The 24,483-nt window shown below is 55.1% G+C and overlaps 9 protein-coding genes and 1 pseudogene across 10 annotated transcripts, besides 1 other annotated feature; 5 read left to right on the top strand and 5 right to left on the bottom strand.

Moving 5' to 3' along the window:
* Positions 1-28: 28 nt before the first annotated feature.
* On the top strand, positions 29-3,953 carry NCS57_00731800 (MRC1 domain-containing protein; the record flags this gene model as incomplete). The annotated part of the gene is made up of 2 exons (XM_053057172.1): positions 29-2,913; positions 2,963-3,953. 2 exons carry the CDS (start codon positions 29-31, stop codon positions 3,951-3,953), a joined length of 3,876 nt encoding a protein of 1,291 aa, XP_052913367.1.
* Positions 3,954-5,373: 1,420 nt separating this feature from the next.
* NCS57_00731700 (uncharacterized protein) lies at positions 5,374-6,363 on the bottom strand (the record flags this gene model as incomplete). Its single annotated transcript, XM_053057171.1, has 1 exon — positions 5,374-6,363. The coding sequence occupies one exon, from the start codon at positions 6,361-6,363 to the stop codon at positions 5,374-5,376; it is 990 nt and encodes a 329-aa protein (XP_052913366.1).
* A 424-nt stretch (positions 6,364-6,787) lies between these two features.
* On the bottom strand, positions 6,788-8,685 carry NCS57_00731600 (ABC1 domain-containing protein; the record flags this gene model as incomplete). Its single annotated transcript, XM_053057170.1, has 3 exons — positions 6,788-8,110; positions 8,167-8,317; positions 8,372-8,685. The coding sequence occupies 3 exons, from the start codon at positions 8,683-8,685 to the stop codon at positions 6,788-6,790; spliced, it is 1,788 nt and encodes a 595-aa protein (XP_052913365.1).
* Positions 8,686-9,125: 440 nt separating this feature from the next.
* On the top strand, positions 9,126-9,927 carry NCS57_00731500 (uncharacterized protein; the record flags this gene model as incomplete). The annotated part of the gene is made up of 2 exons (XM_053057169.1): positions 9,126-9,530; positions 9,583-9,927. Exons 1-2 carry the CDS (start codon positions 9,177-9,179, stop codon positions 9,925-9,927), a joined length of 699 nt encoding a protein of 232 aa, XP_052913364.1. The 5' UTR covers positions 9,126-9,176.
* A 177-nt stretch (positions 9,928-10,104) lies between these two features.
* On the bottom strand, positions 10,105-11,876 carry NCS57_00731400 (uncharacterized protein; the record flags this gene model as incomplete). The annotated part of the gene is made up of 4 exons (XM_053057168.1): positions 10,105-10,203; positions 10,258-10,812; positions 10,865-11,064; positions 11,123-11,876. 4 exons carry the CDS (start codon positions 11,874-11,876, stop codon positions 10,105-10,107), a joined length of 1,608 nt encoding a protein of 535 aa, XP_052913363.1.
* An 826-nt stretch (positions 11,877-12,702) lies between these two features.
* Positions 12,703-13,353, top strand: NCS57_00731300 (uncharacterized protein; the record flags this gene model as incomplete). Its single annotated transcript, XM_053057167.1, has 4 exons — positions 12,703-12,737; positions 12,792-12,952; positions 13,024-13,047; positions 13,100-13,353. The coding sequence occupies 4 exons, from the start codon at positions 12,703-12,705 to the stop codon at positions 13,351-13,353; spliced, it is 474 nt and encodes a 157-aa protein (XP_052913362.1).
* A 1,342-nt stretch (positions 13,354-14,695) lies between these two features.
* Positions 14,696-17,105, top strand: NCS57_00731200 (uncharacterized protein; the record flags this gene model as incomplete). The annotated part of the gene is made up of 10 exons (XM_053057166.1): positions 14,696-14,721; positions 14,928-14,978; positions 15,040-15,065; positions 15,125-15,151; positions 15,208-15,243; positions 15,301-15,449; positions 15,508-16,500; positions 16,555-16,838; positions 16,894-16,998; positions 17,063-17,105. 10 exons carry the CDS (start codon positions 14,696-14,698, stop codon positions 17,103-17,105), a joined length of 1,740 nt encoding a protein of 579 aa, XP_052913361.1.
* A 1,613-nt stretch (positions 17,106-18,718) lies between these two features.
* NCS57_00731100 (uncharacterized protein) lies at positions 18,719-20,342 on the top strand (the record flags this gene model as incomplete). The annotated part of the gene is made up of 5 exons (XM_053057165.1): positions 18,719-18,763; positions 19,000-19,122; positions 19,325-20,077; positions 20,139-20,258; positions 20,313-20,342. The coding sequence occupies 5 exons, from the start codon at positions 18,719-18,721 to the stop codon at positions 20,340-20,342; spliced, it is 1,071 nt and encodes a 356-aa protein (XP_052913360.1).
* A 356-nt stretch (positions 20,343-20,698) lies between these two features.
* On the bottom strand, positions 20,699-21,707 carry NCS57_00731000 (J domain-containing protein; the record flags this gene model as incomplete). The annotated part of the gene is made up of 2 exons (XM_053057164.1): positions 20,699-21,440; positions 21,493-21,707. 2 exons carry the CDS (start codon positions 21,705-21,707, stop codon positions 20,699-20,701), a joined length of 957 nt encoding a protein of 318 aa, XP_052913359.1.
* Positions 21,708-22,270: 563 nt separating this feature from the next.
* Positions 22,271-24,102, bottom strand: NCS57_00730900 (annotated as a pseudogene). The gene is made up of 2 exons: positions 22,501-24,102; positions 22,271-22,450 (listed from the first exon to the last, which is right to left on the bottom strand).
* Positions 22,271-24,102: a sequence feature.
* Positions 24,103-24,483: the final 381 nt, after the last annotated feature.

Genomic DNA, 24,483 nt, shown 5'->3' with positions numbered 1-24,483 from the left:
TTTTAATTCAACATCACAGCCATTAACCATGGCTACTACCCCTCGATCTTCGTCCCCTGCGTCGTCAGTCGGGTCACCAGAGCAACCGCAACTATCACCGCGAGCTCAGCTCAAAGCCCTCCTAGAAGCCGGGAGCAGCGACGACGAAGCCTCCCCTTCACAAGAAACCACAAAGACCAAGTCGCCACAGCGGAAACGAGACATCGACCTCACACAATTATCTACACAAACTGAGGATGCATCTGATGATGAGTCCGAGGAAGAGATTAGACCTCGCGGCAGGCTCGCGTCGAGGATGCAGGCCGCGACCAAGGCACCACAGGTAGCAGAGGCCACAACCAACAACAAGAAAACAACAGCCCGAGACCGCGTGAGGAAGATGTTTGAGCTCGAGAAGGAGGCACAGAAAGAGCAAAATGCCGATATGCCCGATGCTCAGTCGGAAGAGGACGACCTCCCCGTTGCTCCCCGGAGATTATTCCGCCGAGCACCACAATCACCAGCTGCCAATGGCTCAACTCGAGCGTCCAGAGAACCCAGCCCGGCCCTTTTCGTATCATCACCCGTTCGTCCCTCGCCCTCCAAATCAACCCACGCCGACTCCGACCCTGAAGGCTACTTGCCCCCTAAGGAACGTCTCATGGCACTCGCCGAGCGCAAGGCGCGAGAGAGGCGCGCCGAAGAGGCTGCCGAGGAAGCACGAAAGGCCGAGCGACTTGCCCGGCAAGAGGAGCTTGCGCAGGAGCTCGAGCAAATGGCTTCGGACGACAACGACTCCGGCATCACTGACGATGAGGGTGGCCGCCGGCTTACGCAAACCGACCGACCCCAGATCAGGAAGGCAAGCAAGAAGGCCATCGAGGAGATGAACCGGGAAACCCAGAGGATGGCGAGAAACATGCAGCTCACACATGAGGCCAAGACGAGGAAGAAGATCACCAAGAACAGCCTGTTCGAGCGCTTCAACTACCGTCCTGCTGGCGAGCCAGAACCCAAGATTGTTAGCTCGAGCAGGGGCGCCACGCCTCACAGCGATGTTGAGATGCAGGATGCGGAAACACCTCCCAGCTCGCCGCCGGCGGCCAAGCAGGCTGCTGAGCCCGTGGCCGAGGTGGTCGACGAGGACATGGAATTGCCAAACCCCGATAGCCTGGCAAAGTCTACCAAGCTCAAGTTGGACAAGGGCAAAGGGAAAGCCATCGATATCCCTGATCGCCAGCAACCCGCCAAAAAGCCTCGTCGCCAGGTTCGCGTCAAGCTTCCTCCTGCTAGAGTCAACGTCACCATGTTGGACTCGGATGATGAACTTGAGATCACCACAACCGTTCAGGACCGGGTCAGAGCCGTTTTCGACAATGTTCCCTCCAAGAAGGCTCAAGAGCACAACTCTATCCATACCTTGAAAGCTCTTGCTCAACTCAAGTCCCCTGGCAAGGAGACAAGGCGACGAGACGATCACGGCATGACTGCAGGCGAACTTCAGTCCTACCTTCAGCAGAAGGCCCGTCAGCAAGCCAAGGTGGAGCGTGAGCGGAGAATCGAGATGCTCAAGGCCCAGGGTGTCGTTATCCAGACTGCAGAGGAGCGCGAGCGCCAGATGCAGGAGGTCGATGACATTGTTGCCAAAGCACGAGAGGAGGCACAGAAGATTATGCAGGAAGAGCGAGCTGCTGCAAAGAAGGAAAAGAAGGAGAATGGAGAGGTTGATCCCCTTGCTTGGGATGACAGCGACGACGAGGAATACCAGGCGTCTGGCAATGAAGCTGATGCAGAGGTGTCAGCTGTTGAGCTGTCTGGATCTGAAGAGGAGGACGAAGAGTCTGATGAAGAGGCAGACAGCAACCCTCTACTCGAGGCTGAGGCAGAAGACGCGGAATCGGAAGCATCTGCCGACGATGCTGAGGACTCAACTCCTCTTGTCAGCCAGGACGTTCATGAAGATGCAGACGACCTCCCAGTCCTGCACAAGCGACGAACGCGGAAACCCATCGCCATTATCTCTGACGACGAGGACGAAGACATCGTCAAGTCGACACCGAAGGCCGTCAAGGCCGCTGTGCATACATCACCCACTGTTCCCAACACGCAGTCCCCTGCCGCCCCTACATCAGTGCTTCGATCAGCCAAGAAGACCTTCATCCCAGGCCTACCCGTTCAGGGGCCTGCTGGTCTTGGCCTGACCCAGATCTTTGCTGGGACTATGGACGATAGTCAGATGGACTCTGCCAATGGCCCGACCCAATCCATGATGCCCGACTTCGACCACTTCCCGGATTCCAACTTCTCAGCCACCATGGACGAGCCGATGGAAGACATGATTATGGATAGTCAGAAGGACGACACACAAAAGATAACCCAGGGCGTTAAACTCAACTTTTCCCAATCTCAGATGCGTGGCCTTGACAGCTTGCTGCGAGAGGAGAGCACACAGCTTTCCGAGATGATCGAGCTATCCCAGGATGGTGGTCTTCAGGACCACACTCCCCTGAAGGACAGATTCATTGAAGTCCCTGTCTCAACTGTCGATACTGTGATGGCTGATACTGAGGAGGCTGGCCCAGACTCGCCTCTGGTTCGTCGCGGACGTCTTCGTCGCAGAATGGAGACTCCTCTACGCATCGAAGAAACACCAGAGCCCACAGCTGCCGAGAACACCAACACTGCCTTCAGCAAACTCAAGGAGGGTGCGGAGAAGGAAAAGAAGCGCAAGGCCCAAGAGGCGTTCAACCATAAGAAGAGCAAGGCTAAGGAAATGGTTGAGGAGCAGGCCGAGGAATCTGAGGATGAGTACGCTGGTCTCGGTGGTGCGGACGGTGAGGACAGTGACAACGAATCTGTCGCCTCGCTCAAGGAGATTATCGACGATGCTGCCGGAAACGACGTCGACGAGGCCAAACTTGCCGCTTTCTATGCGTAAGTGTAATCTGACTCTACTGGTGAAGCATATTCTAACATTTCATAGTGATCGCGAGCGTGCAGAGGATGAGAAGCAAGTTGAAAAGCTTTTCAAGGACATCACGACTGGCATGCTTCGCCGCAAGCGTGGTGCGGGCTATGATCTCGATGATTCGGACGATGATGGTGAGGCCCGCAGGCGCATGAAGCGTCGCCAGTTTGCAAAAATGCAGAAGGCACTGTTTGCCGATGAGCGTGTGAAGAAGATTGCCGAGAACCCTGGTAACCAAGCGTTCCTGCGAACCATTGAAGATCGGGGCAGTGACGATGAGATGGACTTTTTGGACGCCCCAGAGGAACCAAACGAGTCATCACAGCAGTCCCAGTCTCAGGAGGAAGACAGCAACACATCCAACACTGTCCCTGATAGCCAGCCACGAAAGACACTTGGCTCTGCGGACAACCGACCTCCTGCCCACATGCGAAGAACCAAGGATGGCAAGAAGCCTTCCAACATTGGCGAAGTCCGTGAGACTCTTTCCAACCTTCTGGAGGAGCCTCACGGGTCGGTCATTCCCGCTACCGAGGTTGGGTCGGACAGTGAGGGTGAAGAAGAAGCTGCTCCTCATGGCCACAGTGAGAAGGAGAATGATGGACCCAATCCCCGCCGCGGCCGCGTTGCCGTCGTTGACAGGATTAGTCTCAAGCGCAACAACTCATCGTCGGTCAGCACTGGGCGTATGGCATTCGGGTCGTCCTCGACATCTTCATTCAAGGTGCCTGCCCTACTTCGCCGTGCGACAACCAACTCGCTTGTCTCAGGGTCAACTTCCACAACAAGCTCTGGAACTTCTACACCAACAAGTGGGTTTGGAGAAGAAGCCAAGATCAAGAAGGGTGCCACCAAGAAAAGCGGCGTGCACGCCTTCGCGCGTGACAGTGAGAGAAGGGCGAAGCTGGAGGAGAGTGAGCGGAGGAGAGAGGAGAGAAAGGTCAAGGGTGCCGAGAGGAGAATTGGCGTTGTGGGCGGTCTACTGGGCAGAGGAACTTTTGAGTAACATGGCATTGGATGAAACGGAGTTTGGTGTATCAAACACAAGGGCAAGGGAATGACTGTTTAGAGACTAACCTATGTAGATATCCTGGCACGGAGTTGGGGTTGTACAGCGCATGAGGCATCATGATATGCATGGCATTGTACCTGATAACGAAGAGACTTATTGATTCAACAAACTGGTATTCAAACTGATATGCATGATTCAACTTGTGACGACTGTAGTAGATACTTGACAGCATATGACATTGAGTGTAGCTAACGCCCTTGAGCCGCATGTTCCGACAAGTGTTGACAGCAAAGTCCCGAGCCAAAGAATATACTACCAACAAGCACATTTGAATACAAGTAGTCGCTATTTGGAAAATCTCATCCTCTAACAAACTTCATGCCCAGTCACGAGTTATCCGCTTTGAAATGGAGTTGCCAAAGACTTGGTGAAGTTGATTGTGAGTTCCGAGAAATCGTGAGACCCACAACCCGGGTTGGCGTTTTAGTCTCGAGTTGCAAAAAAGACTCAACCACCACCAAGCCACCAGTCCTTCAACCACTTCTCAACAAGCAAGGAGAAGCATCCGAGAAGTCTGCGAAGTATTTACGTGTGAGTTATGGGCCAGGAGAGCAAAAAGGATGGTTCCGCCCGGGATCGAACCGGGGACCTTCTCGGTGTTAACGAGATGCCATAACCAACTAGACCACGGAACCCGTTTGCTTGATGACGTCAAGAGATGCGTATGCTGCTCAAGACCCCGTCGAGTTGGAGTGGAGGTGGGAAAAAAAGAGAAGCGTGGGGTTGTGGGTGAGTTGAGGGTTTTGGTGATAGTTGTGGAGGAGTGCAAAAAGAGTGGTTCCGCCCGGGATCGAACCGGGGACCTTCTCGGTGTTAACGAGATGCCATAACCAACTAGACCACGGAACCTCTGCTTGATGGAAGGCGAGAAGCACATGCAGAACATGTGCCGGCGTGGTGGGAGAGAGAGAAAGGAGAGGAGGAGAGAAGGGTTGTGGATCGACTAGTTTTGAAGCCCCGTTGTGGAGTGGGTCTCACGATAACGGTCCTCTTTCTCTCTGGTGAATAGCCTCCAATTCCGATTCGGTCATCAACAACAAGACACGGTTCCGTGGTCTAGTTGGTTATGGCATCTCGTTAACACCGAGAAGGTCCCCGGTTCGATCCCGGGCGGAACCACTCTTTTTGCCGTTTGGAGGTCTTATTCTCTTGAAGATATTGCTACCCTGGGGTTGTTCGTGATGGTGCTTCCTTCCATCAATGATTTCCTGGTATACCTTTTGCCTGGCTAGAAAGATGATCCTGTAGATGCTGCTTGGATTATTAGTCTGATCAGCTCAGGGGAACTGGTGCACAGGTCAAGGTAGGAAGATAATACAATGCCATTTGCGAAAAGAGCATAGAAACTCGGACTCTAGCTAGGTGTCTCAACTTGCTCCTGCTGGACCTCCTCCTTTTTGGCTTGCCCCCCCTTCTTCCTGTAGTTGTAATCAATATAATCTCTCAGACCCTTTGAAACCTTTGTTTCCTCATGCATGACGAAAAACATCAACTCCTCATAGTACGTCGTCGCCAGGAACTCTTCGAAGCCGAGGCTATGCAAGACGAGATCGTTTTCCATTGCATAGGTGAGAGGAAACCCCATTTCCTTAGCCTTGTCAATCTCCTCCTGCGTCGCCCTACCCTCCTCCAGGAGCTGGTCGGCCGCCTCTTTGGGATCGCAGTTGAGATCCACAGGGCTGCCCAGCACGGCGCTGCCGCCGGGATATAGGTACAGGTTCCAGACCCAGCACCACTGCTGGTCGACAAAGAACCGGATGATGTAGCCCCCAAGACCGTTGTCTAGCTTGTCGGGACACTTGCGGAAACCGTCCTCGGCGAGGGTGAAATATGCAGCTTGGGCAGAGGGGATCCGGTACTGTAACTCTTCGCTGCGCATGAAGGTGACAAACCCAGGCGGCAGCTCTAGACCGAGCTTCTCAGCGTCAGCGATGAGCTTGTCGATGAGCTTCGGATCCTCAGCAGCAGGGCCTTGGTGATATGGCTCCATGCTCTGCGCCGTGTGCGGGTCGAGCGGCTCCATCCAGGACAGGTCCCCGTTGAGGTCCAGGTATTCCACGCTTGTAGGCCCTTCGGGGATCGATATCTCGTCGACCCCGTCAAAGCCCAGCTGCTCTGCTACATCCCCGCTGAGCTTGTAGAGGTGGCCGCTAGTCTCATGAGTGCCGAAGCACTCCTTCATGCGGTTGGAGTGCTTGCGAGCGGCTATGCGCTTGGTCAGGAAGGGCATGCATGTGGCGTGGATGCGTCTGTTGAAGGTTTGAGCTAGGGTCTCAACATCTGCGAGATGAAGTTCCTTGACGACTTTGAGCAACAGCTCCTGAGGCAGAGAAAGGAGAACCATATTGTGCTTGTCAATTACAGTTATCTGGAGGGGAAATGACCAAGTTACCGTCTGTTCTGCAGGGGTGAAGCCGCTGTTATGTATGGTATGTAATTACACCGCAATAATTCACGGTCAGACTTGGCTTGATTAGCGCGGGTGATGCCTGGAGCTGAACGACGCATTCTCCATCCCGGTTGTATCAATGGAACTCTGTAACATGATGAGACGCCTCTATACCCATGTAGGCCGTTAATCCTCCTTGTTCCCAAGTCCTTTTCTGCACGCATAGAGTTGACAACAAGCACACCCAAGACAACACCACAACCATGACCAACAAATGCCATCATCCAAGAGCTCGTCTCTATTGCTTGAAACAGCTAATTATATGTGCAGTTCTATAACTGATATATCGTCTATGTCTTTCTTGTATTCCCTTCCCTTTTTACAACGCCGCCCCCGAAAACTCGACGCTCCGTAGTCCTAGCATCCTCTTGGCAAACAACCACAGCTCAAACGCCTCCAGCTTGACCTCTACACGCATGAAGCCCACCCAGGCAGCGAAAACCCGTATAGCGTTGAGTGGCCAGAGGAAGGAGCCGTTTCGGTGGATCTCGTCGAGCTGCTCGTGGAAGACGGTGCGGGTGCAGTACCGGGCGAGGATCATGAAGGAACGGATAGGGCCCTGTCTCGTCTGGAGGTTCTCGTCCAGGCTGCGGGTGAGGTCGTTGGTCTTGAGGATTAAGAGAATAATGCGTGGAACGCGGCTGAGGAGCTGGACGAGGTCCACGATGAGACCCTCCTGAAGAGCACCAGTCATGGTCTTTTCCTCATCGGCTGTGCGAGTCTGAAGAATAGAGCCAGACTTGCTGACGATGCTGTAGTCACGACCAGTGATGGCGGACGCAAAGAGGGGAAAGTCCTTGTCCTCGATGCCGGCCACCTCGTGGGCGTACTTCTTCATGCGGTCCATGTCACCATCAATGACTGCGAGCCACATCTTGGCGTATGACCTCCGCAGGGGAAGGTCAATGTCACGGTAGAGGCCGTGGTCGTAGAGGATCACATCAAAGTTGGGGCCCCGTCCTAGAGACCGACGAGAAGTGTTCTTGCGGATGGCAATGTTGCCACCGTGAGGATCGCAGTGTAGGGGTGCACCATTGCCAAAGATCATCTCGTTGAAGATGCGGGCCAGTGTAGCTGACACTTCATCACGGTCAATGCCGTTGCTGTCCAGAAACTCCAGGTCGTCAAGACGTCGTCCAGACTCGCAGGCCATGACCAGGATCCGCTTCTTGGCCCATATCACCTCTGGGATAACCAGCGGCAAATGGGGGATCTTTGCAAAGTGCTCCTTCATCCGCCGGGCATTGTTGGCCTCCTCTTGAAAGTCCAGCTCCTTGGGAAGAGAAACGTCCATCTCGGAAGACAGCCATTCGAGATCGTACTCGGGGAAGAACCGCTTCAAGGTCGAAAAGGTGTACCTGGTGAGAGCGAGATCCAGGGGAGCCCAGGCCTCCAGTTCCGGATGCTGGACCTTGACGGCCACCTTTCGACCCGAGTCCTTTATCGTAGCGAGATGCACCTGGGCGAGAGAGGCAGCCCCGATAGGCTCGGAAGCGAATTCGGAGAAGTAGTCCCAGAGTTCCTCTCCCGTATCTTTGCGAAACATTTCCTCAACCAGCTCAAACGACGACACGGGGCATTTATCCTGTAGGGGTATGAATGTGGTGGTCCACTCGGGGGGTAGGAGATAGTTCATGGCGCTCTGTTCATGGTGGTGATTAGCGCGGCTTTTATTGAGAATCGTCAAGTCGTTCGTACCAGGTGCTGGCCGAGTTTGATAAAGATTCCGCCATTCTTTTCTAGTACAACAAGAGTTCGTTCGGCGCATCGTTTATGGCAGGCGTTTAGCAGGTTATCTTGCTCTTGCTCGTCTACGGTCGTCTCTCTAGCATTCAACGTCGTTCGGTAACTGAAAAACCCAATTAGCCTCAAGCCTTTGTTGGAGCGTCAGATAGTCGTTTACTCATTGATACACACGGCGAGCGCAACTGCGACTCTGCCCGTCCGCTCTGCCGCCTCGTAGCTGCTCTTGATATCGTCGGTAAAGGCGAGGGTGCTCGCGCCCACAGTCGCAGCGCCAGCCGAGGCATACAGAACAGCGCGGTTGGGGCCTGTTTTCCGGCCATTGGAACCTCGCGAGGACCTCCCCGAGGCGAAGCCTTTTGCTCTGACATTCTGGAAGGCCTTACTGCGGACCAATTGGCTCCGGCAGGTCGAGCAGGTCCATGGTCGAGCGGCGACACGGGTCGCAAGGGCCGAGACGGAAAAGGCCTTCATGGGAGCACTGGCACTGAGCAAGGAGGACAAGGTAGCGGCAGGGCGAGGTTCCTCATTCTAAGTCGACAGCCAACATGAAATTGCCAGCCAGAAAGAAAAGCAGAAATACTGTAAACAATTTGCCTCAGGTCATGTCGAGGTCACCACCCCCAAGCCAAGTTTTTTGCTCGGTGTGCCGATTCACCGATGAACCTCCGTCTGCCCAGGCCAGGCCAGCCAGTCGAGGGGCGGCCAATTCGGCTGGGGCCGGGTGCGACTCGGGTGGGTACATTGTACATTACGGAGTCCGATGAGATGCGATGGTCGGAGGGGGGGACCCCACTTTAATTAACACGCCTCCAGGGTTCGCGCTCTGTCACGTGACTGCGCGATTCGCGTCGACCGCGTTGAGTACTTCACTTCAGGAGCTGGACGCCTCTTTACACGACCCATCCCACTCTCCATCATCCATCCACTTCTACTTCCCTCAACACATCAGATTCTTGAATTCTATGCAACGGAGAAACCAGAACCAAACAGCCGACAATATGCTGTCTTTTGCTCCTACTCCCATCTTCTCCGGTTCCTGGGACCATCGCCCCAGCGTCCCCTCGCCGCTCTCTTCCTCCCCCATTCGCGCGTCATCGCCACTGTCGCCCATTGACAGAAACTCGCACCCCCAGCGCCAGATCCAGTCATCACCCATTCAGCCAATCAAGTTCAAGTTTGCATCACGTCCCACGCGGCCGAACCCCGTTGTGCGAAAGCGGGAGGATGTGCAAGAAGGCAGGCGACGCCTGTTTCTGAACAATGTGCGCCAGAAGAGTGAGGACAAGGCCTGGCAGAGACGGGACATCGAGGGACAGGTATGCTCCTTCTTCTGACGTGATACACGCGACACTTACTAACATGTTACAGTTCCTAAAGACAAACTACCTCGCAGACCAGGGACAACTGGCCCGTGACGCTCCCGAGTTTACCGACGCAGACATCGAAGATGCCATGGCATTCCAGCAAGAACAAATCCAAATCACAGAGGAAGATGACATGATGATGGATGAGGACGACCAGCTCGAGGCTATGCTTGCATCCTACCAAGATCAGACATCAACATCATCGCAGCGGCCACCCTCGCCAGCACTGTCAGACGAGGACTATGACGATATCTTTGCTGAGCTCATTGCTCAAGAACAGTCACAACAGAGCGCCAACCCTGGGCCACTATACCGCATAGACGAATCTGGGGATACTGAGATGCAGTGAACGAGAATCTTGGTCTGTTTTATGAGGGTTGTAATTGCTTTTCATTTTGGAGTTGGGGCTATACGGACTACCTTGGCAAGGCGTTTGGGCGATACCAGTGACATAGCATTGTGCGTGTACAGCTACTGTTCGGGAAAGGGTATATAGATGACTTGGAGGGAATGTCCAGGTTCGGATCTACTGAGGATTGCATGCTTCATCCGAGGGGTTGAGAGCTTCCTGCGCGGATGCCATGTCTCCAACCAGGTCAGAGGGAGGCGATCCCGCTGCTTGCATCTGAGCAGGCAGTCAGTGGCCAGAGTCACAAAGAAGAGACGAGAATACACATACCTTTTGCATCTTGTCCACGATAAACTCGCGATCCGCCGCGTTCGAGTCCGAGTACGTCTTCTCTTCAAACTTGGCCACAATCTCGCGCACGACGGACTGCTGCTCCTCATAGCGCTTCAGGTCCTCCTTTGGTGTCGAGTTGCGGTTCTTGGCGAGCCACTCAGGAAACTTGTCGTCAAGCTCCTTCATAGGCTCGTACAGAATCTCCTTGTTGGTGAGCTGCTCCATCATGCCCATGAGCATCTTGGAGAACTCTTCCTCGCTGCCATCACCGCCGAGGGCGCCCAGGTCACCAGATGACAGCTGCTTCAACATCTCGGACATGAAGTCGTCGGCAGGCCCCTCGGCGGCTGCGGCCGTGGCCTGGTCACCTGATGCTTGCATACGCTCCATGGTCCGTCGGATCGTCTCCTGAAAGGAAGCATCCTCTGCTGGTGCACTAGGCGCAGGTCCAGCCGAGGCAGAGGCCGCCGCGGGAGGAGGAGGGGCGTCACCAGCCCCTTCTGCGGCGGCGATGTGCTTGAAGATGTCTTCAAACTGTGCCTGCATATCCGGCTAGTCATTTTTAGTACCTGTCCACAAGACATGTAGTATAAGAGCATCTTACGGATTTTTCGAGTTCGCCAAGCAAGTCTGCCATTCCGGCCTGAAGCTGCTTGGCAAACTCTTCTTCTGAGAAGGCATCATCGGCTTCTGGCTGCTTGCTGGAAGAAGCGGGCTCCTTGGCAGCCTGGGTTGAACTGGGACCAGCAGGCGCGGCTGGCTTTTTTGACTCTATCTTGACAGCAGAGAAATCATCCAGCATATCTGATGGGGAGTCAGTAAAAAAGCACGGTGGTTTTGAATCTCGCCAGGATGAACACACCGTCTAGGTCGTCCAGATCGTCCTCATCGGGGTCTGGGACATCCTCATACTCCTCGACAGCCGACGGTGCAGGAGGAGCAGCGACCTTCTCGGCAGGTATCTCGATAGGTTTCTCAACGGGCTGCTCGACAACCTTCTCAACAGGCTTCTCGGCCGTCTGCTCGGCAGGTTTATCGGCGGCCTGTTCAGCGGGCTTATCGATAGGCTGCTCGGAAACCTTCTCAGCGGGTTCTTCAATAGGCTTTTCGGTAGGTTGCTCAGCGGGCTTCTCAGCAGGCTTCTCGGTAGGCTCTTCGACGGCCTTCTCGACAGGCTTTTCGGAAGGCTGCTCAACATCTTTTTCTGCTTCAACTGGTGGCTCAAGAGGAGCGGTAGTCTCTTCAGTGGTAGCCTTCTCAGCGGCAGCCTTCTCTACTACGGCCTCTGTCGCAACTGCAGCCGTCACCGCCGCGGCAGCAGTGACAGCTACGGCGGCCTCCGAAGGCTTAGTCTCTGGAGGAGAAGCTGTGGATGACTCTGCTGCTGGCACAGGAGTGATGCTCGAGGGAGTAGGGACTGGAGGATCGGCAACCGGAGCGTCGGCCACTGGGGTATCAGATGAAGAGGCAGCGGCTGGGGGAGCGACAGTCTCAGCCTTGATATCGGCCTTCTCCTCCTCTTTCACCTCATCTCTCACTTCCTCCTTGACAGCCTCCTTGAGCTCTTGCTTGACCTCCTCCTGCTTGGCAGTTTCTGTGTCCTTGGTTGCGTCCATGATGGTCACCGGCTCCTCTTTCTCTGAGACAACTCTTCTTCACAAGCTCACAAACCCCACATGCGACAGGCCGTGCCAGTAGATATGAGATTGAAGATGACGCAAGTCTTGATGCCGTTAAATGAGGTGAAATAGATGAGATGCGAAAGTCGCAATAGATGTCGTGGATAGATGAGGCTCGTCGTTGCGAGAGTTGGGTAGTAATTTCATCCACACCAAGGCAGGTACGGTCTTGATGGAAGCTCATGGACTCCAACCAGTGACCTGAGCCGAGGCGACGATGGCCGCGCTACCGTGCCTACCTAGGTAGCTAAGTGAAGCCCCTCACTGACGGGTTGGCGGTCACCCCGCCAAAGAACAGCGCTGTCGATTCACTAGAAATGGCGGGTGGCCCCTACGCACAGCGGGGTTTCTCGGACCCGTGGGGACGTGCTCTCAGCGCTGGCGCCACATTTGGACCAACCCGACCCGATTCATGGCTGCGACTTTTGGGCGGTGCAGCCATTCATCGAATCATCCACCGACGTCCATCGCTTCGTGAATTGCATTGGATGCGCAAACACCGTCAGGCTCCAGCCTCGATCTGATCCGTTCATCTCGTTCCGTCACCTCTTTTTCTGGTGCAACGACTTACTCCTTGCAACCGCAACCTGCAGAGGCTGAATCATCTCCACAACTCTCTGATATTTTTTCCATCGTCGTCAACGACCTTTACACATCAGCGAGGCCTCGTGCAAGCTGTCGCCGCAACTCTTAAGCCCGCCTTTCTTTCACCCGCAGTCACCCCTCCTTCATCCGCGCGCCGACCGACGTCGAGAACGAAACCATGGCTCTGTGTCAGAACCGATTACAAGAAGAGAGGTGAGGCTCTGCATGATATTCGCGAGTCAGAGGATGATGCTGAGACTTGGATAGAAAGCAGTGGCGGCGAGACCATCCCTTTGGGTTCTATGCCAAGCCCCAACGTACCAAGGAGGGTATCCTCGATGTCAAGAACTGGGAGTGCGGCATTCCCGGAAAGGACAACACCATCTGGGCTGGCGGACTCTTTAAGCTGACCATCGCTTTCCCTGACGGTGAGTGCAAATATGTCCCTGGACTACAGCCTTGCTCTCGTGACCTGTGCTAACTCGCCTTTGTGCGATAGAATATCCCACAAAGCCTCCTAAGTGTAAGTAACAAGCGATCAACACGCAGTCTAGGCCTTGACTAAACGCTCGCAGGCAAATTCGTCCCTCCGCTGTTCCACCCCAACGTCTACCCCTCAGGCACCGTTTGCCTGTCTATCCTCAACGAGGAGGAGGCATGGAAGCCCGCCATCACCGTCAAGCAGATCCTGCTGGGCATCCAGGACCTCCTCAACGACCCGAACCCCGAGTCTCCTGCCCAGGCAGAGGCGTACAACCTGTTTAAGAAGGATCGCGCCGAGTACGAGAAGCGGGTTCGCCGTCTGGTCCGCGACAACCCCACTCCCTGATGAACGACCGAGAGGCGCTGGTTGAAGAGGCGTTTTAGACACTTTTTATTTGTAAGGGATCTCAGGCTACGGCGTTTGGGGAAATACCAAGGCGGATATTCACTTGGGAGCCCGTGGTTGAAGACCACGGCACGATATGGCTCGCGTTGACAATGAGCAGTGAGCTGGGTACCTAGTTTCGGACCTCGCAGCCCATGAGAGGGGATGTGGTCGGTCGAGTCACGAAGAGAGCGTTTTCCTTGGAATCTCAAGCAAGTGTTTTATTCTTCTTTGATGAGTTGTCGTTGTATGTCAAGAGCCGTTGTCGGTTGAAGCGATCGAGATTCCACGTCGGCGTGAATCATTGCGGCTGCGTCTTCGGACCACGCCCACCAGCAATGGATGGATGTCTGGGATCTGCCCCACCATTTTTTATCATGGTGGATGTCCTGAATGGCGATACAACCGAAGGTGGCGTCCAACAGCCGAAGAAGCCACGGGCTGATGGGTGTTATCTGGCTACTGTATTTAGCCAAGGAAATACAGATGAGAAATATTGTGTGCAACAAGAATTTGAGTTGTCGACCGAAACGTGGTGTGAGCACCTCGCCATTGGCTCTTGGTATTGCCCCTCCATGAGCGCCTTGTTCCTACATTCGCTTGACCCCCATCCATGGCTGGTCACGTTGTGACGCAAAGGAACCAGGCCAGGCCAGGCACATGGCCGTCCCATTTCCTTATCGAACAATCAAGGGGTTCTCGTTAGATTATTCGGCCGCCAATGAACATGGCCGAATTACCATCCGAAGTCGGCCATCCAACTCTCTCTCCGACCTTTGATAGAGACCCTCGCCGGCAACGAGAATCCATCCAGATCCTAGCGGCCTTTTTATCCCGTCTGCAGGTGACGGACAGACCTTAGACAGACATACAGGCTGACAGAAAACAAGACAAGCAGCCAAGGGTGATGTGACCTACCGGCTAATCATGCTCCTATCAACAGTGGAGAGGCCACAGAGAAGCTCGTCCAAGCAGCTGGCAGCCCGCGGGCGAGACCCATTGAGGCGGCGGAGTAGATGTATCGCGTGTGGATAACCTTTTGACCTTGGATTCGACCATTACCGTCGGTAGCCTTGCGCTTGTTTTTTTTCCCTCTGCCTGTACCGGCGGAAGGAGGGTGGAGTTTTTGCTATGACTCCTCCCTTCCCTGCCCGCGCCCTCTCGGACTTGGGCTGGGCGAGGCAGGGACTAAATATTAATCTTTCCATCCCGTCCCCATCTTCGTTCCCATCCCCTTCCCTCCTCTGTATCACCGCCACACCTCTTCTCCAACCGTTCACACTCGTCGTGCGCAACCGCAATCATGTGTGGCATCTTCGCCTGTCATCGGTACGCTCTCAAGCTCCCCCCTGCGCCTCTTTTTGCTGCGAACATGGATCCTCTGCGCGCGCGGTGCCTGGATGATGAGTTTTTGGAGGGGCACACGAGGCGCGGGCATTGGGAGGAACCCCGCCATCAATTCATGCCATGACCCCGCGGAGGGAGGGAAAAATAAAAAATGATCATGACGGGACTGACACAGCGCCTGTTCACAGTCACCCCGACGTTCAAAAGTTCAAGCCGACTGCGCTTAAGCTTGCCAAGCAGTATGTGTCCTCCCACCGAGTCAATTGACAGAGATTTTCGAAACTGACCTCCTTGGCGCAGGATCCGACACCGTGGTCCCGATTGGAGTAAGTGAACTGGCTGTCCGGATCGTCGCCCGAGCGCAAATACTAAGTCGCATGTCCAGGCGGCAGTATCATTTCCAACCACACCAGTAAGTCAATTGGCCTCCAGACTGCAGATTCGTACAATTCTAATCCTTCTCTCTAGTCCTCTGCCATGAGCGTCTTAGCATTGTCGGTGTTGGTGAGTGAAACCATCCTGCGATCTCGGAACATCTTCCCCGTTAACCGCCTCATACAGAGTCTGGTGCTCAGCCCCTGACCAACGCCGACGATAGCATCATCCTCGCCGTCAACGGTGAGATTTACAACCACCGTCTGATCCGAAGACACCTCAAGGAGCAGTACCACTTCAAGACCACTTCGGACTGCGAGGTCATCATCCCCTTGGTAAGGAACCTGGACTCAAGACAAGCTAGGAACGACGGACTCACAGCGCTCCAATTAGTACACCGAGTTCGACACCGATGCTCCCAACCACCTCGATGGCATGTTCTCTTTCGTGCTCTACGACAAGAAGCAAGATCGCACCATTGCCGCCCGCGACCCCATCGGCATCACCACCTTCTACCAGGGTTGGTCCTCCAAGGAGCCCGGCACCGTCTACTTCGCCTCCGAGCTGAAGTGCCTGCACACCGTTTGCGACAAGATCGTCGCTTTCCCTCCCGGCCACGTCTATGACTCCAAGACCGGCGAGACCACTCGCTACTTCAACCCCTCGTGGTGGAACCCCGCCAAGGTGCCCGATACCCCCGTGGACTACAAGGTCCTCCGACATGCGCTCGAGAAGGCTGTCCGAAAGCGTCTCATGGCCGAGGTTCCCTTTGGTGTTCTTCTGTCGGGTGGTCTCGACTCCAGTTTGACTGCCGCTATTGCCCAGCGTGAGGTGACAAGACTGCGAAAACAGGCTCTCGAGGCCAACGGCAACGTTTTCCCTACCGAGAACGCCGACACTGGCGAGGGCCTCGTCGGTATCGACGATGACGACCACATCGACACCCTCACCTACCTTCCCCAGCTCAACTCCTTCTCCATCGGTCTGCCCGGTTCTCCCGATAACAAGGCTGCCCTTGAGGTCGCCAAGTTCCTCGGTACCAAGCACCACGTCATGACCTTTACCATTGAGGATGGTCTCAACGCTCTTTCCGACGTCATCTACCACCTCGAGACCTACGATGTCACCACCATCCGAGCCTCTACCCCCATGTACCTGCTTTCGCGCAAGATCAAGGCCATGGGTATCAAGATGGTCCTGAGCGGCGAGGGTAGCGACGAGATCTTTGGAGGTTACCTTTACTTCCACGCTGCCCCCAACCGGGAGGCCTTCCACGAGGAGACTGTCCGCCGCGTCAAGAACCTGCACCTGGCTGACTGCCTGAGAGCCAACAAGTCGACTTCCGCCTGGGGTCTTGAGGCCCGTGTGCCTTTCCTCGACAAGGAGGTGAGTTGATGACATGGTGGTGAGATTGTGAAAACATGCTTACAAGATAACCAGTTCCTCGAGACTTCGATGAACATTGACCCCAAGGAAAAGATGATCACCAAGGACAGACTCGAGAAGTACATCATCCGAAAGGCCTTTGACACCAGCGACGAGCCCGGCGAGGAGCCTTACCTGCCCGACAAGATCCTGTGGCGACAGAAGGAGCAGTTCTCCGACGGTGTCGGATACGGCTGGATCGATGCGCTCAAGGACAACGCCGAGGCCCACGTGACGGACGAGATGATGAAGAACCCCAAGCCTGAGTGGGGCGACGACATTCCCGACACCAAGGAGGCGTATGTTTTGCCCTTTTAGACGATGTGACGGATGTGACTGACAGTTGATGCATAGTTACTGGTACCGATGCATGTTCGATGAGCACTTCCCTCCCCACTGCGCATCAACGGTTATGCGCTGGACGCCCACCTGGTCCAAGCAGTCGGACCCCAGTGGCCGGTAAGTGATATCCCTGTTGTCTAGATGCCAGGGAATGAAAGTCGATGCTAATGCCCAAGTTCAGAGCCATCTCCATCCACAACGCCAAGTACGACAACGCGGCTTAATGACATAGCAAATCGAACAAGCAAGCAAACTTGCTTACCCATTCATTGTATCTTACATTATATCAGGTACCTTTCATGGACCTGAGCTAAAAGCATATCTGGTTGCCATTTTCCTGGACCAAGAAAGGGCGTCTTGGGTTATTGCTTAGCATGATGAATATTGGAAAAGGGATGGATGAGGAGTATGAGAATGGAAAATCAAAATGAATAAAGACAAAAAGATTCAACGGTGATTTATGTGAGAGGACATGGATGGCGGTGAATGCATTGACATGATTCGACACCGTCGAGCAGTGGAAGTCTTGTTCCCGAGGTCATGACCGGTTCCTTGATGCAGGAAGGGTCGCGGGCTACGTTGTAGGGCAATGATTGGCACCAACTGGCCAATAGGCTGGCCATGTCACTGGACGTGGGCGCGTTGATGCAGTTCGTGGGTGCGCGAGAAGCGACGAGAAGGTGTCAATGTTTAAGAAGCACCCGGGCAAGCGCGAAATTGGATTGCATCAATGGCATGACGGATGATGGCTTCTTGACGCGGGCGAGAGGGAGGGACTTTTCTGTGAAGCTAGTCATTCTCTGAGTTGGCTTGGCTGGTGTGTCACGAGGACGAGGTGTTAGTCTCATTTTGAGAGTTCATGCGGTACATACGAAATGAAACGAAACGCCGGCTACTGGAGTTGAGAGAGAAATCTGAAAGAGTCACAGCTCTGATGCAAGTTGAACTGGCTGGGCTGGATTGGACTGGTGGTTGAAACTGGTTGGTCGTCTCCTGCTTGGCTGGGCAGTTTTGCATGATCAGATCAAACTAGCCGGCCGAACGCTTCATGCATCCATCAACCCATAGAGGTTGGGATTTTCTCATCTCAGAGAACGAGGCCCAAGACGGTGGAGGATGCTACGTTGGGTGTTGCGACCTGCGTGCTTTTTTCTTGGAGATGAGTCGTGATGGGAGACGACGTCCCTATGGCAGCATGACCCGATTCGGCAATCGTATCGGTAGCACAGCCGAAGAAGACGAGCAAGAGGCCGCAGATTTGTGATTGAAATTCTAGGCTCATCTGCTGGTCCAGTCCAACTTTGCTTCTCCACGTGGGCCAGGCCCCCCTGCTTCTGGTTGCTTCTGGGGTTCTTTCGTTCGTCACCTGGTGACGAGACAAACTGACACTGGACGGGCACCCGGTGCCAGGTCCCCAGACGCCGTCCAGCGGTTGCCCGACATCAGCCGATCCATGGGCGACTGAGGTTTCCAGGGCTCGGGTAGGTGCCAATCCCGCCGCACAGGGCTGACCACGGCAGCCAGCTTCAGGGCCCCTCCTCCCCTGGGGCCGCCAGCGCTCAGCTTCCATCACAGTGGAGCCTCTGCTGGCCCTATGCCGTGGCCCCCCAACGAAAAGCCCGGTGCGCATACGGACCCCTGTGTCAATTGGGTTTCCCCCCTCCTCCCCCCCAAACATTTTCCTTCCCGGCTCCTCTCATCATCTCCCGTGAGGCCCCATCCGCTTGCTCATTCTCCTCCTCCTCCATCTCCCATCTTCATCTTCATCCTCTCTCGAACATAATCTCATCCTTGCTCGTCTCTCCCCGTTGAAAAAAAAAGACAAACCACCGCAATCATGTCTGTCCCCGCCTTCTCCGACATTGCCAAGCCGGCCAACGATGTATGATTGATGTCTCCCCTCCCCGGTGTTGTTGCTATTTATTTGCTCTGTTTTGGTTCGAGTGTGGCTCTGAGCTTGTTCCAGCTCGTCCATTCTTGTCTCTCCGGCAATGCGCCGAACGGAACGAGATTGGAAGAGAAGGGTATAGCTCTGATCGTCAATTGTTCCAAAGCTTGTTTTTTACCCCTCGAGAAGCTCTGCTAACCGTTGCGCCTCTTTTTTGCGCCGTTTTGTAGCTCCTCAACAAGGACTTCTACCACCTCTCGGCCACCACCTTCGAGTTCAAGGATACCGCCCCCAACGGCGTTGCCTTCAAGGTCACTGGCAAGTCCAGCCACGAGAAGGCCACCTCTGCTGCTGTTAGTATTCAACCTCTGCGAACCCGACCTCAATGGCATCTCCCTCGGGGGTTCGGAGGCTGGTGCTCGGGCAACCGCGGCTCTCTCAGCCGTCTACGCCTCGCGTCTTTCGAGCTCCCCCGCGAGACCTGCCAGCCTCGGCAACGCCCAATGCCGCGTCCTTGGATACAGATGACTGACCTGGCCCATTGAGCTGCTATAGATTGAGGGAAAATACACCGACAAGCCTACCGGTACGACACCGTCATCTCTTTCATCGTCGTCTTCTTTTTCACCATCTCCGTCTCCGTCACCACCGCCCATATTCAAGCGCAAGCCCCCGCGCAGAAAATCAAATCTTCCCACCCTCAGCCTCTCGCGAATCCTTGGGCCCGCAACCGGCTGGCCGATCGGATTCTCGACGCTGCTCCAACCCGGCTATGCTCAGCTGCTAATGTTCTACTCGCACGCAGGCCTGACCCTCACCCAGACCTGGAACACTGCCAACGCCCTCGACACCAAGATCGAGGTCTCCGACTCCCTCGCCAAGGGCCTCAAGCTCGAGGGTCTCTTCAACTTCCTCCCTGCCACTGCTGCCAAGGGTGCTAAGTTCAACCTTCACTTCAAGCAGCCCGGCTTCCACGGCCGTGCCTTCTTCGACCTCCTCAAGGGCCCCGTTGCTAACGTCGATGCCGTTGTCGGCCACGAGGGTTTCCTCGCCGGTGCCAGCGCTGGCTATGATGCCAACAAGGCTGCCCTGACTGCCTACAGCGCCGCCGTCGGCTACGCTGCTCCCCAGTACAGCGCTGCCATCACTGCCTCTGACAACCTCAGCGTCTTCGCTGCCTCTTACTACCACAAGGTCAACTCCCAGGTCGAGGCCGGTGCCAAGGCTACCTGGAACTCCAAGACCGGCAACACTGTCGGCCTCGAGGTTGCCAGCAAGTACCGCATCGACCCCGTCTCCTTCGCCAAGGTTCGTCTACGCAGGCTGATCAAGTTGGGTCGGATTTGGACTGACGCGCATTGCTACACAGGTCAAGATCAACGACCGGGGTATTGCTGCCCTTGCCTACAACGTCCTCCTCCGCGAGGGTGTTACCCTGGGTCTCGGTGGCTCCTTCGACACCCAGAAGCTCGACCAGGCTACCCACAAGGTGAGATTCTACATGCTACAAGTTATAGGTAACAGGAGGCTGACCATTCCACAGCTCGGTGCCAGCTTCACCTTCGAGGGTTAAAATACTCCCCCTGCTCGCTGAACTCTACTAGCACCGCCCACTCGCTAGATCCATCCTCTCGAGAGTTGTCCCACTCTCCACAGCTATTGTATCTTACAGGCTTGCATTGCGGTGGTCTCATGGATGTAGATTATCTCAAAATAAAAAAAAACATGAAGAATAATGTCTTTTTTTCAATTCAATTGCGGCATGCGCCTGCAGAATCATTGCCTGCCGTGCTCAGTGGTCATGCTCCCTCTAATACTTTCTTCCCTGCCAATGAACTCCGTCAACAAATGTACGACCTGTCCCATGATTGCTCTATGTACCATGGCCTTCCCTATGACACAGATATCCCACCTCTTTGAACCGTCGGTTCAGTATTCCCCGTTCTTTTTCCGCCGCCCCACGCTCATCAACTGGATGTAGATGAGCGGTGCCAGTATGGTGGCGGCTAGGATACCAGAGATGATGAAGAAGTGGCCCGTGATGCTCGCCTGCGGCTCAAACTCGATATCATCATCGCCTACGGCACGCCTCTGCCTCTCCTTGCGGCGCTGGTCCTCCCGTCGGTGCGTCCGCGTGTGGCCTGCCTTGTCAAAGTGCGGCACCTCTTCCTGGTGTCCGAATGGATCATCACCAGGGCCCATACCACCGTGAGAAGATTGGTGGTGGTTGAAGGGGTTCCCCCATGGGCTTTGGTGATGCTGCGTCGAGGATGATGCGCCGCCGTGTTCGTGAGGCGCACCACTACCACCTCCGCCGAATCCAGTCGACTCCTCATGCGCCTTGCGCCGCTTCTCCTCCTGGGTCCCCCACCCTCCGCTGCGATAGAAGCTAGGCGGAGGACCACGGAAGGTACCTCTCCGACGGCTCAGACCCGAAGGCGAACGGCCGCCGGCCGGGTTGGTGGAGTGGTACGAGGCTCGGGGGTTGTGATGCCCGTGAGCATGATGGTGGCCGTGGTGCACGCGGAGGACGTCGCGGTCGTAGGCGGCGCGGCGGGCCGTGTCGGAGAGGACGGTGTAGGACTCGGAGAGGAGGGAGAAGGTGTGCGAGGCGTTTGGGTCGGTGGGATTGGCGTCGGGATGGTGGGTTTTGGAGAGGGAGTAGAAGGACCTGAGGAGTTATCTGTAAGAGCAGTCTCTTGTTGTCTTTGATAGGGACATACTTTTTAATCTCGGCGGGCGTCGCATCGTGCCGCACATCTAGCCGCTCATAATGATTCTTGCGCGCAACCTCATCATGACGACCTCTTTGCTGCTGCAGCTGGAATCCGGCCCGACACCGGAGGAGGGTCCACCGGGACGCGGCGGCGGCGGCGAAGCACGGCAGCTCAACCGGCGACGGGCGCAGCCTATGGAGGGAAGTTGGACGCAGCGGCATGCCTCATCACGACGGGGGGAAGAGGGGAGAGGAAGAAGGCAAGAAAAGAAAAGTAGTTCGGGTGGAAGCGGGAAATGTGTAAGTGGTGGGAAGGGATCTTTTTTGTTGGTGGTGATGTAATCTAAAGCGACACGGTTGTATTCGTCCGGCGGGGTCATGCTTGTAGCGGGATGTCTGGTGAGCCATTGGGAGTCACAACGGAGACGATAAGAATCAATGACATCAGTTTCCGGACCGGATTGTATGATAGATTTCTCTCTGGAGAGATTGGGCTTGTCACGGGCACGTTGAAGAGTTTCTTGCCCGAAGTTCATATCTTGCCTGAATCTCGGCTTGGACCCTTGACGCGGGGACCTCGCCCATCGTACGACAGCATCATGGGTAGGTAGTCTCATCGCCCAAGAACAGCAAGTCTTGTGGATTAAACATGTACTCAAAAATCATTATTTTACCCCTTCATTATCCCTGGAAGATGCCTCTTCATGCCGTACGCACGTTAGTTACCCGTCATTATCCCAGAATCTCAACCAGGCCCAAGAATCCTCAGAACCAGAAACCCGCGTCTATCCGCCGAAACTCCACCACGACTTGCCCTTCTTGGTCTCGACCTGGTACGGGTCCTGGCCCTTGGGGCGCTTGAAGGGGTGCGCCTCGGTGTTGAAGACCCATTCGTCTAGGCTCAGGACCTCAGAGTCCTCAAAGATGAGGTAGAAATACTTGATTGTCTCGGACAACCAGAATGTCTGTCAAGAGTCAGCTTCATTTTCCTTGCCAAGTGGTAACTAAAACTCACCTCCATAGAGTCCTGCTTTTCTGACTTTCTGTCGTTAACATCGCTTATCACAGCGAAAGCGTCTGCCGTCTCCGTGGCATCGGTAATCGCCTGCCACATCCGCCACGCAGCTTCCCGCCAGACATTATCACCGGTGATACGCCACATGTAAAAGACACTCTCGATGGCTTCAGGTCGGAGCCTGTATTGCGCGTCTCGCACCCGGACAAAGCCCTCGGGGAGCTTATCCTTCTTCTCGACAGGCTTGTCCGCCCAGAGACACTTGCCATCAATGGTCTCACAAGGCTCGAGCTGAGCAATCTCGGGCATGATGCCAGTAGCAAAGGCATTATACGCCCAGATACAACCGTTTGTCAGGCGCACACCAAGGTCCACCAAGTCGGTGCGGGAGAGGAGCTTGCCAGCAAGGGCATAAGTACCACCGACAAAGCATGTCAGATGCTGCATCTCAGCGGTGAGCTCGGATTCACCCCTCTCGCCCGCCACAGCATTACCCGCCAGCAGAATGTTCAGATCCTTGGGGTTTCGTGGCCGGTAGAGCAGATGCTTGGTCGCCGTGTCGAGGGCGGTTGTTGTCATCTGAACGTATTCGGGGTCCAGGCCTCCCAGAAGAGCGTGCATCTTGGGCAAGTATTCGTAGAGAGAATCCGCGCCAGCTCCTAGGGTGAAACGAGACTCGTCAACCTTCTCATCCCGGTAGTTCATGACATGTGGCCATAGGCCAGGGATCTTGGTGTTCCCCTGGTTTCGGTAGAAGAACTGCTTGATACGCTCGGTGGCATCATAGTACTTGGGGTTACCAGTGATCTGAGTCAAACGAGTAAACTCGAGACACATGGAACCGCCTGCAGCGCCCGACATGCTCTCATCGGCCTTTTGGGTGCCCTTCTTGGCATCCTTGAAGTAAAGCCAGTGGGAGGGCAGCCGGTTGGGTGTATCGAAGGTGGCGTACAGCATCTCACCCAGCTCAATGGCCTTTCCCAGCAGGACGGCCTCATCGGAGAGCTCGTACGCAGAGATGAGGCCACCGAGGTGACGGATGGCGACCTCGAAAAGGTTGATGTAATCATCATGGGTGTGAGCCCAGTCGATCATGGCGACAACCTGGACGGCCTCGTGGAATTCCTCCTTCATGTCGAGAAGCCAGAGGGTGTCGAGGGCATCAATGATCTGGGCGGCCCAGCCGGAAAAGGTGGTCTTGCCCTTGAGGGACAGGGGCGCAAGCTCATCCCATCCCCAGGCATGCTTCTTGTACGTGTCCCAGCTCTTGACAAAGGCCTTCCTGATGGCCACCTTCTTGGAGAGGGTCTCATGGTCATCGGCGGCCTGAGAGCGGTCGAACTGGACCCGGGGCAGGATCTTGGCGGTGGCATTGGGAGGCGCCGTCACATTCTCCGGGGGGTAGAAGACCTGGGTCTTGCTCCAGTCATAGCTGCTGGGGAGGTAGTTGTAGGTTCCGATCCTGACGGTGCGGTAGCGCTCGATGGGCCGGAAATTGTGGACGAGGAACCATGTAACGGCGATGAAGACGAAGAGGATAAAGTAGCGACGGCTCAGACCCTTGAGTTGACCGAACATGATGGGCGCATTACGGGTTGGACCGCCTCAAACTGCTTGGGTGGAAGAAAGAGGTTGTACTGATTGCACGTGACGAAATATTCGCTGTGTCTCAACTTTCAAGAGACAGAAGGAGCGAGTGAGGCACTGGAAGTCGAGGCACACAAGAATCACGCGCACCCAAAAAGAGGGAAAAGATCTGAATGGTAGCGAGCGAAGAAGAAAAAGACGAGATCCTCCCAAGGTCGCGGCGGGTTGTGGAGGAGCGAGAAGGAGAGACACGCAACAAGCCACGGAAGAAGTGAGAGGAGGGAGAGATGGGATGGAGAGGGATGTGGGTTAGGAACAAGCCAAGGGAAAGCCAAGGGAGGACGGGTAAGAAATGTCCCCAAGTATTACATATGCAGCCTCAGGGGGTGGGTGAGA

This window comes from Fusarium keratoplasticum, chromosome 5 (assembly GCF_025433545.1).
Source record: "Fusarium keratoplasticum isolate Fu6.1 chromosome 5, whole genome shotgun sequence".
Taxonomy (NCBI): Eukaryota; Fungi; Ascomycota; class Sordariomycetes; order Hypocreales; family Nectriaceae; genus Fusarium; species Fusarium keratoplasticum.
Note: the sequence above shows the minus strand (reverse complement) of the source record. Positions and strands in the feature narration are given on the sequence as shown.